General features: G+C 39.5%; 1 protein-coding gene across 4 annotated transcripts; it reads right to left on the bottom strand.

The window, feature by feature from the left end:
- Window positions 1-2,895: 2,895 nt before the first annotated feature.
- Window positions 2,896-14,202, bottom strand: snphb (syntaphilin b). Of its 4 annotated transcripts, XM_057319848.1 has the most exons (7): window positions 13,982-14,202; window positions 10,445-10,587; window positions 8,540-8,614; window positions 6,142-6,258; window positions 5,446-5,553; window positions 5,212-5,361; window positions 2,896-5,026 (listed from the first exon to the last, which is right to left on the bottom strand). In XM_057319848.1, exons 2-7 carry the CDS (start codon window positions 10,486-10,488, stop codon window positions 3,436-3,438), a joined length of 2,085 nt encoding a protein of 694 aa, XP_057175831.1. In that variant the 5' UTR covers window positions 10,489-10,587; window positions 13,982-14,202; the 3' UTR covers window positions 2,896-3,435. The 4 variants fall into 4 exon arrangements, with proteins under 4 accessions (XP_057175831.1, XP_057175833.1, XP_057175832.1 ...); XM_057319850.1 differs by lacking the exon at window positions 6,142-6,258 and having other exon boundaries at window positions 13,982-14,201; XM_057319849.1 differs by lacking the exon at window positions 8,540-8,614 and having other exon boundaries at window positions 13,982-14,200.
- Window positions 14,203-15,539: the final 1,337 nt, after the last annotated feature.

The following is a 15,539-nucleotide window of genomic DNA, read 5'->3' as shown; positions in this document are numbered from 1 at the left end:
ATGAAATTAAATAATCTACATTTCTAAGAGGAAACTCTTACGTTTTACTCTAAGGGTCTTAATGAAAAATATGAAAAAAAATGATTATCATGTGAATATCATTTAAAAATATTTCTGTCTTGAGCTACAGTAAAACGTCATCAAGTTTAATCATGATTGTTAGCATCTATAGATTCTGCTGTTACTACATTTTCCAATTTCAGGTAACATGTTTCTCTCCGGAGTTTTGATTCAAAAATGAAGAAAAAGTCCAATTTAACTTTCAGCATCCATAAGTATAAATACTCCATACTATTCATACCCCTATATAACACTTACTGAAGGAGCTTTCGAAATGCTTTATACTTATCAGATGATAAAAAATGATATAGGCTTTGTACAAAGAATGGAAACACTCGAAAGGGTAATTTGTTCACCATGCTGTTTAATATAGGTCATTTTACAGAGCGATGAGGGTCAGGAGAGGTGCTGCATTGATGTCTGTACACATTATTACTACCATTAAAATATTATTCTACACAAAAAATAGACACTGATACATTTACACACTTGCTTTTACCTAGAGTGCTGATACTGACAGACAATACAAAGAAACTGAAGTTCCAATTGAAAAAATTTAAATGTTTAAACTACAACCTAAGAAAACATTACTTAAATAATTCACCCCGTGAAATCGGCTCTTATAGGCACACTGTCATACAATCCTAATAACTGACAACTGAACTGAAGTGGTCTTACTTTAAACAAAATTATGCGTCAACATTAATCCAGTTATACATTTCATATTTTTAATAGACACACGCGTACACACACACACAGGTCCCCTCTCTGCCAAAAGATGAGTACCGAGTGCTGATTAAAAGTAAATTACTAAAATAACTATATAACATTACGTAGAAATATTATTACTCATATTTACCAGCATATAGGGCCAACACATGTAATATGGCTTCAAGAAATTCAAGAAAATCCTATCAAGGCCTTATGTGTCTCTTCAACATGTATACACTTTTTGGTAAAACTCTCTAGCAGAGTCACTTGGAGGATTCAAGAACTACAATTACAATCTCTTTTTAACCGTAAAGACATTCTGATGGGCCAGAAGACAGAACAAACTATTTGCAAGCCACAGATTCAGTTTCAACAAACACAGGTCAATTTAAAAATAGCCGTTAGGAACATATACATCTTTATTTTTCCATTTATTGTAAAGTTATTTTAAAAAGTGCTGAGTTAGGGCAGAGACTTAAACACTTGGCACCACATAAAGCGCAAATAAAGATTGTCAAGCCGTTGAAAGAAAACACACCGGAAAACCCTACTGACATGCCGAACACATTCTGTTTATACTACAGAAAGCAGCAAATTATTAGGACAAGAAAATATTTTTGAAGACATCAATAAAAGACTTCATCACTACATAGACTTCACAATGATAGAGGGAGGAGGTAGAGTGAAAGGCAGTGGCTATTCACGATTTAAAGGGAATGAAAATAAGACAACACAGAAAACCAACTGGATGTGTCCTCATAAAACAATCAAGGTTAATCGGATTGCACAATGTTCCTGCCAACCGGACTGTCAATGATCTAACGTGTATTTGTAACTCAGTGTTGATTCTTTAAAATGATGTCTGTGAAATCTATAACCCTGAACCACAATCACAATCACATGTATACGTTTGCCTTTGGATACACAGAAATACACACTCAAGTATACTTCAAGTAAATGCTTATAAAGTGATTTATAGTGCAATTGACATGTCAATAAATGCCACCCGTCTCCTTAATGTTGACTTGTATAAACATCATCAGGAACATACAGTTGTAGCCAAATGCAGGAAGCTGGAATTGCGTTTCAATATTAAGCCTTTGTGATTCATGCCATTTCATATAAAATAAATGTTATTGTGGTTCTAATTCAATTCAACCCAACACTATTAGTACTTAAATCATTAGCATAAAAAAGCGAGCACAGGTTGTAATGCAGTGTTTCTTAACCAGGGGGCCTCAGGATGACTGGAAAATATTTAAATGAAGCTAAAACAACTATCAAGATATTTCTTAGTGTTTAGTTATTTTTTATAACAAAAGTAATGCAAAGCTCTAGAACATTCAAATATTGTGGGAGGACCTTAAAGTCAAAAAGTTTGAGATCCACTGCTGTAATGCAAAACTATACTTAAATGCCTCATTATACAACCAAAACATTTTTACTTCCTAAATTGAGTTTTTGTTCTACCAAACACTGGCTACGACTGTATTTCTAGATGGCTAGAAAATCCTGATAAACGATCCACAGTGAAATCAGACATTTACAGCACATCAACAAGGGAAACAACATGTAACTCATTTCTGGTGACAAAACATCTCCGCCTGTTACAGTCTTTTAACTCTGATCATTGTCTAAACGCTGTATCATTCTTACTAATAATATTATTACTTAATATGCTTTATCCACTTTCATAAATATATGATTTAGCTGTACAGAACATTTCTAAATTATTCATCTTCGCAAGACCTGATTTTGCCGCGTGAGGAACATTCCTGGGTAAACATATGTTGTTCGTCCTGGAACGATACTGCTGTCAGAGAAATAACCCAATATCTACCTCTTAAATAATAGAGATGGTCTACAACCCAACCAGAAAAATTTGTTCCATGACCAACAAGGATCCTGACCCAAGAACATTTGGAACTCTACGAAATCAGGTTTACCATCTTGCAATTTCCCACGACTGATTTCAGCCTAAAGTACATTTTCTCACAAAAATTCCAGATGGACTATGTTTATCTAGGACACTAGTGGTATATGCAAAGCATAGAAATAGCTCAGCAGGGGCATGTCTGTCTCCTCAAGGAGAAGAACGACTGCTCAGTGTCACACAGGCGTAAGGAATGGGAGAGCTACCAATTCACTGACAGCTACGACAATGATGGCTATTAGTTATCTGGGTACTTTGGCTGCACTGTACATGGACACAACACAAACACTCACTCAGATGTATTACATACGGTAGACACACCCTCCCCAGTGAGGGAAATTCAAAAGACAGAACCCTCCTATTACATTGTGGCCGTTCACTTGTAACAAGGGTAATACAATCATTTTAGAAGGTATCTTTCATTGTGTCTCAGTCCATCATTCCAAATACATAGCCTCTGGGTAGTAATTTTAGAGAAAGTCTCAAAGAAGAGCATTTTGTAGTTGTAAATAAATGCTACCGAGTCCCCTTCCCCGTTCCATTCATTAGGCTCTGGAGAAGTGTATAGATCAACACAGCGCCAAGAAACTGCACTTATGACAGCACCGAGGTCCTGTGTCCAGAAACTGCCCTTTCATTGGGTCTGCCTTAATTCTTTCTACCGCCTTCCACGTGCACATCTCACAGAGTAACAGTGCCTTCAGTGGCTTCCCAAAAGTGTAAAGTTTGTCTCATATATTCATACCCCCTGGACCCCCTCCTCCTGCAGGGTAGTGGCGAAGACCTCCCCCTCGACGTAGAGAATGAAGGGCCACGGTGCAGCAACCACGCAGCAGGGAACCAATATGATACATCGGCTGACCGTCACGGTACGTACCCCGGCACAACCAGGCCACTGTGGGCACCACTGGCACAACCACCGCGAGCAAATCCACTAGGAAATGACGGCTCCAGTAGTTCTTTACTGGTAACCCACAGCTGGACAAATTGGAATCATTGTCGGCAGCACTCTCATCCACTTCTTCGTCTTCTGGATGTATGTTTATAACGTGATCTCCTGCAACCCCAGCATCTGAGAGTGTGCTTCGAGGCTGGGTGGTTTGTGGGAGGGTCTCCTCTTCTTTTTCAACTAACGGCTGCTTAGAATAAGGAGAGTGGCCGGGACTTGGCAAAGGGTCTCTGGTAGGCTCAAGCGGAACAGAGTTGCTTACTTGGGATAGAGAATTAGGTGGAGTCAGATCTGTTGTTAAAACTGGCACATCTGGACGGGGCTTTGAGTCTGTGACAGAGTGTACTGTTGCATTCAGTGCCACAGATTCAAAGTCAGATTGCACAGTATGCTCCGGCGCTAGAGCAGATATGGAAACACTGTCCATGAGGATTGACGCTGTGGCAACCGTTGTCGTAACTGCTGATTCTGTGGCTACCGACTCCAGATCATCTCCCTCATCAGACATCCAGGTAGAGGTCGGACTGCAGGCCTGAGAACGGAAGGTGCGCTCGGCAATAGTGTCCAGATCAGAATTAAACGATGTATAGGGTCCATGGGCAGGGGCGGAGTTGGGGGCGTGGTCGTAATCGGTTTGAATAGCTTGCTCTCTCAGATGGTGAAGGTATAGGTGATGATGGGATAGACAGGGATGACTTAAACTGACGCTGGCCCCAGTACCCATCTCGCCGCAACGGAGTGGCACTGTTCTGGATTCACTGTTGCACAGTCCCTCATAAGTGGAGGAGTGTGGCAGGCGGGAGTACGCATTGAGCAGCGAGGCTGTCTCTTGAGACAGAAAAGCAGCCTCCAGGAGCAGGTCTGCCTTGCTGGCTCCTCTTCCACTCTCTCCGCAGCACACAAACCCGCTGTCCTGCGTGCCCTCACCTGACAAACATGGAACGTCGCATTCGGTTTCGTTACCGCAACGTTCCGGACCACCTTGGTCGCTTACCTTGGTGTAGGTAGAGCTGCGGGTTAGCGAGTGAACCGGGGAGCCTTCGGACGACTCCGCCAGACACTCGCTGACCTCCAGCCCTGCCCCCACCACTCCTCCACCCACTTTGGCGGTCCCAATCTGAGCCAGCTCCATGCTCTGCAATAAATTCTCCAGCTTGTGGTTCTGAAGGTTTATGTCTTGGAAGCACTTCTGCACACCCGTGTCGGTGTCTCCCAGACTGGATCGGACGACGTCGACGACTTGTTTGAGCTGCTGGATCTCCCTGCGAGCCTCTTTCAAAGCCAGCTGAGCCTCCACACGGTGGCACTCCTCCTCAATCCAGTCCTCCTGCATACGGGACAGCTGGGTACGCAACGCATCGATCTCAGTGTCCCTAAAGGAGGGGGAAAGGAAGTGGGAGAGAAAGAGAAGAAGTCAGATGGAACATTACATGAATTCAGCTGCATGAGAGGAAAACAAGCAAAAAATTACAAGATAAGACCAACTGCATCACAGACTCATAAGATCATGAAAGCCTCATACTATGAGCAACGCATTTGAAATCGCTGCATGCCTTACCTGTTCTGCAGTCTCTCGACGGTTTCTTTGAGTCGTGCTCTCAGGTGTCTGATGCATACTTCTTTCTGCTGTAGAGGGGTTAGGTATTGCTCAGGTGGAGGGGGTCGGATACCATGGTTATCATTGCAGGAGGTGTATTTTAAGTGACGCCTGAAATAGAGAAGTGGGAAGTCATACAAAACAAACTGTATACTGTATGTGCAAAGTAGAAAACCATTGCTCTCCGTGTCTCACCTATGGGTCGGGCTTCCATCGCTGCCCTTGCATGACCCTGAATTACTACTACTGCTGACAGAGGCGTTTCCATAAGGATCACGGTTACTGACGGGTGCTGGGCTGCGTCTGTAAAATAAGAGAATCGCAATGTCACTGTGTCGTCTTCGAAACCGCTGAAAGCAGGATGGGGTACAAATCAAAGACATACTCAAAAGCACAACAAAAAGAATGGACCAAAAGTACAATAACACGAAATACAAAACATGCCCATCTAAAATGACTAGCATGCAACTATCTCTAGGGGGATGGAGAATTTATACAATATTTATTCATACAAAAAATAAGTTTACAGGACAATGACACCCAGGTCACTTCAAACTGTAAAAAAACTGCACAAACTGTGACACAACATGAGCAGACCCTTTATGAGGTAGCAAGGTAAGCCAAAACAGCAGTGCTAAAGCCATTATGATGTATAAATATTCACTTTACACACCATAGATATGACATCATCAGGCTAACCCTTTTGACACGCACTTTCAAGCTTTCAACCCCGATAAAATATAATTTTATAGGGACAGTGTAGTGTGGTTGAAGAGCTTACAAACATTCCCAAAACAATGCCACACAGACAACAAAAAAAGTGACTGAAGTAAAATGAAGATTGCAAACACAAAGAAAGAAGCCAGAATTGAGATATGATGCAACGCTGACCGACAGTGACGTTCCGGGGACTTTGGTGTGAGAAATCCTCTGCTCTGTCTCATAGAGACCATAATGCCTGACTCCATGGGTGTGTAGTCTAGCTCTATAAACCTGCAATAGTCAAAACTGACCCACAAACAAGAACGAATCATTACACAGGGCAGCACGCTTACATTCCACCTTCACAACCTGATGACCTGCACTTAAAGGGATAGTTCACCCAAAAATGAAAATTCTGTCATCTTTCACTCACCCTCTTGTCATTTCAAACCTGTTCACAAAGAAGATATTTTGAAGAATGTTGTTAACCAAAAAACGATGAAACCCATTCACTTCTATTGTACGGACACAAAACCAAAGCAAGTGAATGGGTTCTGCCATTGTTCGGTTACCAACATTCTTCAAAATACCTTCTTTTGTTTTTGCAGAAGAAAGTCATACAAGTTTAAAATGACAAGAGGGTGAGTAAATGATGACTGAATTTTCATTTTTGGATGAACTATCCCTTTAAAACTATTTCACTTTGCAAGCTTCCAAATATGAGCACAACTGGGTTAAGCTATTCTCAAGTGCATTTACAGCAATTCAAATTTGTTATGAGTTGAACCTCACTTCATTATGACCTGACCTTTCTAGAATATTTAACATAATATCTGAGAAAAAGAAAAAGAGCTAAAGAGCAGAATACTAATGAATCCTGTATGTGAGAAACGTGGCTGGGTAGGATTAGAGCTGCTTTGCCATAGCAAGAAATAGAGACGTATGATTGCTGGATATACTATGCAAAGGCTTATCAGATACTATTACACTTTTTCTTTAAAGGAACAGTTCACCCAAAAATGAAAATGCTGTCGTCATTTACTCAACTTTGAGTTGTTCCAAATCTGTATATAAATTTCTTTGTTCTGATGAACACAGAGAAAGATATTTGGAAGAATGCTTATAACCAAACAGATCTTGGACCCCACTGACTACCATAGAAGGAAAAATTACTTAGTAAATTACTTAGCTAGTAAATGTCTTTAATAAAGGAAAGAAGTACTAAATATAGCCTTCTCCTGAACTGACTCATGCTGTGTTATTCAGGAAACTATACAGGCCTCACACCGCCTTCCCAAATTTAAAACAATAAAACAAAGCAGCGAGCAATCAACTGTTAAATTCTAGTAATGTATCATAGCATAGCTCAGAGGATAATGACTCTTGAATCTCGCAGAAACATTATCTCTTGGGAAAATTAAATCTGGAGTTAGCAGTGCCGACTGAAAGCTTTTTCTTTTCAGGCGGTGCAGAGCAGTGCGCTTGAGGCAAGGGTTACAAGCACGATGGAATGCTTTAAAAGCTTTACAAATCTCAAAGCAGTATCAAACAGACAGATCATACAGTCAGCAACAATATAGTGTAAAGGTTTAAATGCATTAGTTAAAGGAATAGTTTACATCAAAATTAAAATTCTGTCTTCATTTACTCAACCTCTTGCACTTCAAACCTGTTTGTGATGGAAATGTAACGCCTCTTACCATATTTGGAACATCAGGTTCAAGAGCAATTGTACTGACAGGTACGCCCACCTTACTTGCATATACATTTGGGCGGTCTTAGTCAAATCATACCATATGGTATGATACCATACCAAATCATATGGGGGTGTGGTTACACGAGGCGTTTCAGGCAGGTCTGGGTGAGCATTCGCTTTTAGATAGAATGCATCTTTTGTTCCCACACTTTCATTTTTGCAATTTTACATGTCTAATACATGCATGGGCAACTTATAACACACCAAAGACACGCATTCGCGCCATATTACCCCTTTAATCATCTTGAAATAACATAATTACATAAAAACAGCACATTTAAAGAGACAAGCAACCTTATCGTCTGTCCACCAGAATCACCATTGGTGGGCTGAAAGAGGTTTGCTGGACCTAACCATGAAAGCAAGCCAAGATCATGGTTAAGGTGAGAGCAAAGCAGAGGGGAAAAAAAGCAGCCGAACATCAAAGCGTGCTTGAGGAGAGAGAAAATAAAACGACACTCTGCTATGAATACTGATAGCAAGGAAAGGAGAGGGAAAGAGCAGCCGGTGCAGGTTTGTCCAGGTATGTCCATCATGAGTCTAGTGAGATGAACTAAGGTAATGCAGTGTAGTGAATGATGTGCTATATTATGTGCACTGCATCACCATAGAAACAGACCTTTAATGTCATACACACTCATATACACAGAATTCGTATCGGATTCCCATCTATTAGCACTTTGTCAAAAACCTGGCCTATTAGGTTTTGGACATAAGCACCAGGGGTAGCAGATGACGTGGTTCTGCATTGAGTCTGAGTGGGAATATGTAGCGTGGCAGTCGTTTTTCTACAGTCATGCCATACAGTACGATACTTAATCAGAGTCTCACGCGGGGGACGCAGTGGGAGACGACAGCATTTGCTGAAAGCGTTGCTTAGGCTGTAGGGCCCTCAGCAGGTTGAATCTGAGGAAAGAGAGATGAGACAGAGGCACAGAGCTGGGCTCTACTGTATTATCACTATTACTGCTTACTGCCACTATATGTACTGTACTGACATTGCTAACATGCACAACTAAAGCACAGTCAGTCAGTCGAATTCTGTGCAAAACATTTCATCCTTCCTCAACAGAAAGAATCTAATCCTTGCCCTGGTATTGTAAACTACGACACAAATAGTCATCTTCTTCATGTAACTATTTCACTGTGATAATTAATATTTTCAAGTCTTCAATTTGTGGTTTTGTGGTTCTTCTTTATTCTAGAACAGGGGTTTTCAAACTTTACGATGCCAGGGACCCCAAAAACGATGAACCTTTTGTAAAGGCCCCCCTTCCTAAAATAAATTTCCATCTTGAAGGGGTGATATGACACGGCTAAAACGAATATTATTGTTTGTTTTAGATGTAATGCAATGTGTATACACGATTTAAGGTTATAAAAACGCTGTATTTTCCACATACCGTGCATGTTTGTATCTCCTCTTAGCCCCGCCTCTCTGAAACACGCAGATTTTTAACAAAGCTCATCGCTCTGAAAAGCGAGGTGTGCTATGATTGGCCAGTTAACCAGTGCGTAGTGATTGGTGGAATACTGCAAGCGTGTGATGGAAATGTAACGCCTCTTACCATATTTGGAACATCAGGTTCCAAAGCAATTGCACCTTACCTTATACATTTGGGCGGTCTTAGTCAAATCATACCACGAACTGATGTAGATTTGTGGGGGTGTGGTTACACGAGGCGTTTCAGGCAGGTCTGGGTGAGCATTCGCTTTTAGATAGAATGCATCTGTTTTTCCGACACTTTAATTTTTGCAATTTTACGTGTCTAATACATGCATGGTTACTACATAACTTATAACACACCAAAGACACAGAAAAACACATATTTGCGCCATATGACCCCTTTAATATACTGTATTTTTGGTATAAAGTGGTTCCGAATATAATAATTAGATAAATAATAAGTGTGACTATAAAGACAACATATTAAATAATTGACTATAATTAGAGTTATGAAAAAAATAATTTTCGCTGACATTTTCTGGGGACCCCTTAAAAGCTTCTGGAAGCCCCCTGGCTGTCCCCGTGGAGTTATTATAGTTTTGTTTTTAGTTTTATTAATATCTTAATATTTAATTTAATTAATATCTTATTTTTAGATTTTTTGTTTTTATGTTAATTTTAGTTAAAGTTTTAACCATTTTGGCGTATGCTTTTGTCACTTAATATTTTATTTCTTTATTTTTATTGTTGCAATATAAGATTAATTTGTTTTTGTTTATTATTATAATTGTAGTGCTTTAAACTTCTTTCCGTTTATTTCTGAGGCAACATTTCAGGTTTTCATTTAGTTTAGGTTTTTCCAATCATTTTTAGGCCAATATTTTATGTTTTAATTATAGTAAACTAAAATACCCTTGGGTCCCCAGACCCCAGTTTCAAAAATCCCCTGTTCTAGAGCACAATACTGCTGCTTAATATCCTTGTACAGAATATGCTTGAATAGCTTTCGAACAAGCCATCAGCAGTTTTACACAACCTGGCAGCTGAAGGGTGAAACAACTCTTGAAATAGACAAATTGAAAGCGCTAAAGAGCTGATGCAGTAATGATGAGAGCAGAATAGAGAGAGAGTGTTAGGATTATCAAAGCACTTGGAGCTCATAAGGTCAGTGAGCAGAAGCAAAGATCAGTTTAACAGAAGTTAGAAGGGTTAGATATTACCGCGCCGGCACAGCTGACAGCTTAAAAGAACATCTGTTTTCATCAAGGAACAAAAGACGAGTGTCTTACTTGCGTGATCCAGAACCAGATCTTTTACTTGAAGGCGAAGACATGGAGTCAGTATCCGTCAGCCTTTATTCTCCTTCTTCGGCTGGATCTGTCTCTCTCTTCCCCCTTCTCAACACAGCTTGAAAAGCCCAGCTGCTGTCAGCCTGAATACAGTACAAAACAAATGTCAGTCTGTTTCACAAGAGGAAATGCATGTCCATATATCTCTTTCATACGTATAACTGCAGTGTCATACATACCGAATAACCAAAGTTATAATTCAATTTAATGCCGTTAAAAAATGATGTCATAAGTTTATCATTCTCATATTGTTCCATGAACCAACACAAAAGGATTTTTGTTCAATTCTTCTTCCAAACATTGCCAGGTTTTTATTTCTAAAGTGTGACAGATCAAGCTGTCAAATCAGAGTAGAAAGGAAACATAAAAATCTCTGTCTTATCTAATCTATCTGACCTCTCCACACTGAGCAGATCTGGCAACAGCACAGTGCCTTTAGCTGTAATATATTTAACGTTGTGCTGACACAAACTGACTGCTATCTGACTTTACACTGGTCCAAAGCCAGACAACAGACAATAAAAAAACTTTAAGACTGCTCACCTACGATGTATTCAGCTATCCCAGATCATTTCTATATGTTCTCTTACATTTCCATTCCTGGTTCAGCTACACTATTTATATTGATAGAAGGAAATAATAAAGACTATGATTGTAATTACTGCTACAGTGGGCATTTTGAGACACATGGTGAGGGAAAGAAGGGATTAATGATCTAAATAATTAAACAGGAATTGGCACTCTAATATAAAGCATATGCTACCCTTTGTTACCCAAAATAAGCAATTATTTTATCCTTTATTACTATTAGTTAAATAAATGTTAAAATACACTCTCTTATCCCAGGTTAAGACAACTAGCCTTTCAAACAACAAAGCTATGATTATTTCAGTGAAGTATGAGCTTGGGGTGAAATCTTTTTATCCAGACCATAGTAAGATGGAGTTAGTGGGGGTGCATGAGAACCGAACTCATTTTGCTGAGTTAGTAGCTGGATAGCGTGAGTCATGCGGCACTGCTGCTACACCTGAAAAAACACTATATGTCTGAAAACTGCGGTGATACAGAAGTGCAGAATAATAGTATGACATTGAACAGATAAATGGAAAAACGAAAGCGTTGCTTATATTACTGATATAGCTTTGTCCTGTTTTTGGTAAATTATAATAAACTAAACAAAAAAGCATGTCACGGCTCCTTTAAATTTAAATTGTTTCACCACCAAAAACCTGCTGTCATGCTTCTACAGAAGCGCGATCAGCCCTGCATGACTTTCTGTCAGGGTACAAGAGGTCCTGTAGAAGGGAGCTGTACAGATAGTTGGAGATTATATGACCCAACACTTCTCTCTTACAGAACACATTCAGGCTATACGGGGTGTCACTGCTCATAAACGTCAAATAACACACACTGCAGGCTGACTTATTCAAAACACATTATGATAATATAGCAAAGCTTAAATTGGCAAAAGATCTAATGGAGTTCTACTATGGTTTAGCAATAGTTTGTTTCCTAAATGCTATAAAGCAGTGGTTCTCAAACTGGGGGTCGTGGTCCCCTGGGGGGCCTCAAGATGGATCCAGGAGGGCCACAGATTTGGTGGTATTTTATGTATTATAGAAATGTATCATATATTTTATGCAATTAAACATCCAAAAATAAGACCACCAACCAAATGAATTGATGTTTTTTTCTATATGTTTTTGGTTTAATTAAAATAGTAAGTTTAGGATTATGTCTCTATTTGGGGGACCACAAAGCCATGCACACTACACAAAGGGGGCACTACGACAAAAAAGTTTGAGAACCACCGCTATAAAGCACAGCTGTACAGCAAATGAAACAGCAAACCACTGTGAGAGCAAAATGTTATATACTGTATCTGTATTTATAAATAGTGCCAAATGCCTTTTTAGGGTGCTGTAAGAGAGTCTCGGACTATTAATTCTTATATTTAATACATTTGTGATTCTTAATGTTTAACTTGCCTTAAAAAGAATAAGGTATTAATAAATGTAATTACTAAATTATGATTAAGATAAAAAATGGGACAAGTTTGTCAGTATAAGACTGCAGTCAGAACATGGGGAAAATGCAATCTTTATGACACACATTACACTTAGAGATCTATGTCTTAATTAAACAATTACAATCACAAATAAAACCCCAATCAAGTCAATTTTTATATACAGTATATATTTACACTACTGATAATCAAATTTGTCAGCAAACATTTTTATAGTTGCAAGGGTCACCAGGGTGAAATCGCTTGAGAACATATCCTTTGGCTCAGCACGTTTTGCTTGTTTTGTGCTCTTACATCGTTTAACTTCCAGATGGAACTGAGGACAGATCTGAACTACGTATAATGCACATGTACAGATGAGGAAAAATGTGTACACGATTATTAAAATCTATTACTGCTTTAAATGATGATAAGTGATTCTAGTCATTCATTAACTCATCCCTAAGGCTTTACTTCATCAATGAATAAATCTTGAATATTTGAATATTTATCTTGAATAAATATAAATGTCATGGTTGAAACAACAGAGATACGGGCCATAAAATTATATAAGAACTTTGTATCCGAAGCACATTGTGAAACCACTGTGGTAAGGAAATGCTTGGGAAGATTGGTCTGGATGCTGAGAGGATGTGGAAGAGTCGCCATGGCGACAAAATTCAGCCACTATTCTAGAACGTGAGCTACAAGCGGTGTGACTGGCGTTCCTTCTGCTTGAGTGTATGTTGTGAGACAGACGGCATTACACAACCACAAGGCAAGCATGCCGAACAGCAGGTCTGATGTACAATACTGAGAGTTCTGGGGAGTCACAAAAAGGGAGAAAGAGTAACGAGATACATATCGATCCACCCTGACATTTACACCTTTACCTATTTTACTATTAGCCTACTTGAATGCAGATTTGCTTGGTTGTGATAACGAGTTAAGGTTATGCTTTTTCTACACCCTAACAAATGCTACGTTACGCACACTTCACATGCAAGCCGCGAGTCCTATGAGTATGCAAGGTCATACTGCACCCTAGGCCGTACATCGCAAACCACACTGTCCCTGTCACGACTCACAGAGGAGTGATAAAAGCACATCAGACATTAATGTCGTTTCTCATGGCTATTGTATTAACATTCAGCCATAGATTAAAATGACACGAAGGAGCAAAACAAAAACAAAACACACGCATGCTCGCTGTAGGAAAACATCTGCTCTGCGCAAATAGACCGAGACGCCTAAAACCACGATGTGTGGTGGTCTTATCGATAAGCACAATAAAACGTGCTAATTTAAGATATCGTTTTGCTCGGTCCCTTCAGATATCATATCGATTGTGTACCTTGCGCGTCACAGTCCTTGGTGTGTCCTACACGCGGGAGATGCAGAGAGAATATTCCGCTACAAAGATGCACCGCGATTTGCACTTAACGTTGCAATGCAAAAGCTTTTTTTCTCACCTTGTTGCCGCCTTCCGGCGAAAGTCAAGTTGTCTTCATGAGTGTTTTGTCGTGGTTTACCCTGGTGCTCGTCCCCGTCAAGGACTCCGCCACAGCGGTGCACCGCTGCTCGGGAGGGCGAGTCGACGGCGCGGGTGATGATGCAAGGAGATTCTGGCGCGTGAGGTTTGTTTGAGAGCCTCGTGAGGGAAGACGAGGTGAAACAGATGCGTAATATTGCGATGGCTCCCTTAAAGGGGACCGCAAAACTTGAAGTTGTATGAACACGACCGGAGAAGGTTTATGCTTTACTGGCTCGGTAAATTTCTGTCCGCAAATATTTTCAATTTACATTCGACCCTTTCTGAAAAAACTTTGTTCGGTGTATGCTTTTTATCAGTTTTATTTGTGGAAAACGTTTGTTTATACCCTTGCAGTGGTACAGACCAAAGTATCATTTACCCACGAAATCTAATACCCCAAATCTAAAAATACAAAGCACACATTTTCCTTGCATTACATTTTCAAAGGGACTCAAAACATCCTTGTAATGGTGGATCATATATGCGAAAGTAATTGGGCATTAGGGCAAAGGAAGAAATAGATGTTTGACAGTTTCAGCACCATGGACAGCGCTGCTCTCTCATCTCGATGTGTGGACACTCCCAATCCGATAGATGGCGATATCGCTTTTGTTATTTTTCTGAACAGCTATCCACTTAGCAATAAATTAAAACATCTAACAATTAAATTAATTCACAAATGTTCCCCGACTAAAGCCTTTTTTTTTAGGAAATATAAGTCAAACGTTGAAGTGAACTTCTGTTTTTGTAATTCTTTTGGGGAAGAAATTAAAACCAAAATTATATAGGCCTACTTACCTTCATGTCCTTTTAAAAAGAAAAACCCACAATGGGGCAGAATCAAGACAAATGCAGCTTTTCTTAAACACAAGATATGCAATCACCATTTAACAAGCTCGTACTACCTTTTTATGAAAAACGTTTTAAAAATGACCTGCGTGACGTCATGTACTATTAGTCACATGACCAATGAAAACTGACAATGTAGGAATAATCAATTAATATCGATTTAAAACCGTGCGTGTTCCTCACACTTATATGACATTGTTGTCCTAGGTAATGGGTAATGCAGCATTTTCCCCTTTAAACATTTAGATTCAGTTTTAAATCTGTTGGTTGTATTTTGTAATTTGTGTAGTGTTAAAAAGCTGAAACAGGAAGTGCTTCTGGACCAGTACTGTGTTGTTTACGTCTTGCAAAATCGTCTTTAGCAGTTTTGTCGTCCCTTTTTTTTGAAGATGGAGTTTTGGACACCATAAGATTCCTCTCCAATAGGTGGAGGGACAGAGGCCTTTAAGGGGACAGGCCTCTTTATCCAACAGGTAGGCCTACTGTAATCTCACTCTCTCTTTGATTAAACAGTGTTTATGCGGCAATCGATATACATATATATATATATATATATAAATATATATATATATTAGGAAATGTAATTGATTGAAATATACTGTACTTCTTTGTCCAGCAGATGGTAGTATAACATTAAAAGATTTTGT

Source organism: Triplophysa rosa, linkage group LG21 (assembly GCF_024868665.1).
Source record: "Triplophysa rosa linkage group LG21, Trosa_1v2, whole genome shotgun sequence".
In the NCBI taxonomy this organism is placed as follows: Eukaryota; Metazoa; Chordata; class Actinopteri; order Cypriniformes; family Nemacheilidae; genus Triplophysa; species Triplophysa rosa.
This window is presented reverse-complemented; position numbering and strand designations above follow the sequence as displayed.

Bases quoted from the DNA above. Each gene is read 5' to 3' on its own strand.
- snphb (XM_057319848.1), bottom strand. From the start codon at position 10,488: ATGTCTTCGCCTTCAAGTAAAAGATCTGGTTCTGGATCACGCAA. The intron at 5,362-5,445 runs GTGAGACACGGA...TCTCTATTTCAG, and splicing joins GATGGAAGCCCGACCCATAG to GCGTCACTTAAAATACACCT. The intron at 5,027-5,211 runs GTAAGGCATGCA...CCCCTCCTTTAG, and splicing joins GTCGAGAGACTGCAGAACAG to GGACACTGAGATCGATGCGT.